General features: G+C 56.9%; 1 protein-coding gene across 1 annotated transcript in view; it reads right to left on the reverse strand.

The window, feature by feature from the left end:
* Window positions 1-2,052, reverse strand: part of zdhhc24 (zinc finger DHHC-type containing 24) — a 6,726-nt gene extending 4,674 nt beyond the window's left edge. Inside the window, exons 1-2 of the mRNA XM_048594623.1 lie at window positions 1,062-2,052; window positions 150-427 (exon numbers count right to left, since the gene is read on the reverse strand). Coding sequence (XP_048450580.1) covers window positions 150-427; window positions 1,062-1,420 — 637 coding nt within the window. The 5' untranslated portion in view covers window positions 1,421-2,052. The remainder of the gene's footprint in view (window positions 1-149; window positions 428-1,061) is intronic.
* Window positions 2,053-2,058: the final 6 nt, after the last annotated feature.

A 2,058-nucleotide genomic window follows, 5' to 3' on the forward strand; every position in this document is an offset into this window, starting at 1 on the left:
GCTCGGAGTTACCGAGCACGGTCCCCCCGTATCCCACACTCGGAGTTGCCGAGCACGGTCCCCCCGTATCCCACGCTCGGAGTTACCGAGCACGGTCCCGCTGATTGTGCGTGTTCAGTGCCAGCTGGGGACCAGGCTGCGATACTGACCTGTGACCAACATTGCCCAGGGCATGATGAGCAGGAAGACACTATGGAAAGTCAGGCCCTCCTGCAGGAGCTCGATGAAGATCTCAGTGTTGAGCACGATGGCGTAGAGTAGACCCAGCCACATGTGGGCGAGGCAGCACAGGAAGTATCGGTGGTTGGCGTGACCTACACACTGCCCGAAGAACACACAGTGATGGTCCCGTCTCAGCACACACACCTTACAATCATGGCAGTGCGAGCAACGCTGGGGCGTGTGAGACTCACACAAAAAACAGTACCTGCTGGCGACAACATACAATCAGAGGCAGCACAGTCACCACCAGCACAAATCCCAATTCAAACCCCTTGTACAGAATCCCCCCACTCTCAGCCACATACAACTCAATCCCAATGGACCCAAACCCCTTCCCGTTCGCTCCCACCGCCCACATTCCCAATGGACCCAAACCCTTCCCGTTCACCCCCACCGCCCACATTCCCAATGGACCCAAACCCTTCCCGTTCGCTCCCACTGCCCACACTCCCAATGGACTCAAACCCCTTCCCGTTCGCTCCCACCGCCCACACTCCCAATGGACCCAAACCCCTTCCCGTTCAATCCCACCGCCCACAATCCCAATGGACCCAAACCCCTTCCTGTTCGCTCCCACCGCCCACGCTCCCAATGGACCCAAACCCCTTCCCGTTCGCTCCCACCGCCCACACTCCCAATGGACCCAAACCCCTTCCCGTTCGATCCCACTGCCTACACTCCCAATGGACCCAAACCCCTTCCTGTTCACTCTCACTCTCCATAATCCCAGTGGACCTCAACCCCTTCCCATTGACTCCCACTCTCCATGATCCCAATGTTACCCACCCTCCCTTACCAAACTACCACCTTTCTCTCTCCTCCTGGTGTCAGTCACTTACCCCCATCCCTGCCCCAGTGCCTGGCCGGACAGAAACACTCCCCGGATGCTGGGGTCCTTGCGGATGAAGAAGAACAGGTTGCCAACCACATTGCTCACGATGAATGCCAGGCAGGCCAGGTGAAGTATACGCCATGGGCCCAGCCCCAGGCCCGGCCTGTGTCTTGCAGCCAAAGGGCCCATCGATTCCCAGGGCTCCCCAGCCAGCCCTGCAGCAAAGCCGTCCACCCTGGGGCCAGGGTCCAGTCGGGGGTCAGTCAGGATGATGTACACCATCTCCAAAGTGACCGAGGCGATCATGACTGACGTCATGCAAAGGGGGACAAAGAGTGTGGACTCAAATCGTTCCAGGAACCCCATGGTTGGGACCTCTCTGGGGCCAGTATGAAGGAAGGAGGGGACGTGGCTCAATCCAGACCACTTAGATCATCTGTCGTTAACTGACCCAACTTAAAGTCAACTAAATCTCCCTGTCGGTCGGCTGGCACTGCAGGCACCCTCACCATGAGGTCTGATAGCAGCTGCTAGGGTCAACAGGCCAATCTTGGGTTGAACTGGTCCCTCTTGGGGTCAACAGGTCCCAAATGGGATCAACTAAACCATCCTGAGGTCAACCAGACCCATTTGAGGTCACCTGAACCTCTAATCAGGTCAGGTTGCCCCACCTGAATTCAAGGGACCCCTTGCTGATGCCAACAAGATCCAACTGACATGAACCAGGCCCTCCCAGATGTCAACGTCCCTTCCTAAAGTCAACAAGACCCTCCTTGAAGTCAACTGACCCTCTGTAAGGTTAAGCTGACCCTCCTAGAGCAAAACAAGACCCACTTGAGGTCAGCTGACCCTCCCTAAGGTCAACAAGACCCACTTGAGGTCAGGTGACCCTCCCTATGGTCAACAAGAACCTCTTTGAGGTCAGCTGACCCTCCCCAAGGTCAACAAGAACCTCTTTGAGGTCAGCTGACCCTCCCCAAGGTCAAGAAGACCTTCCTAGAGGT

The sequence above is a fragment of the Rhincodon typus genome, unplaced genomic scaffold (assembly GCF_021869965.1).
Source record: "Rhincodon typus isolate 14 unplaced genomic scaffold, sRhiTyp1.1 hic_rhity00011925, whole genome shotgun sequence".
NCBI lineage: Eukaryota > Metazoa > Chordata > Chondrichthyes > Orectolobiformes > Rhincodontidae > Rhincodon > Rhincodon typus.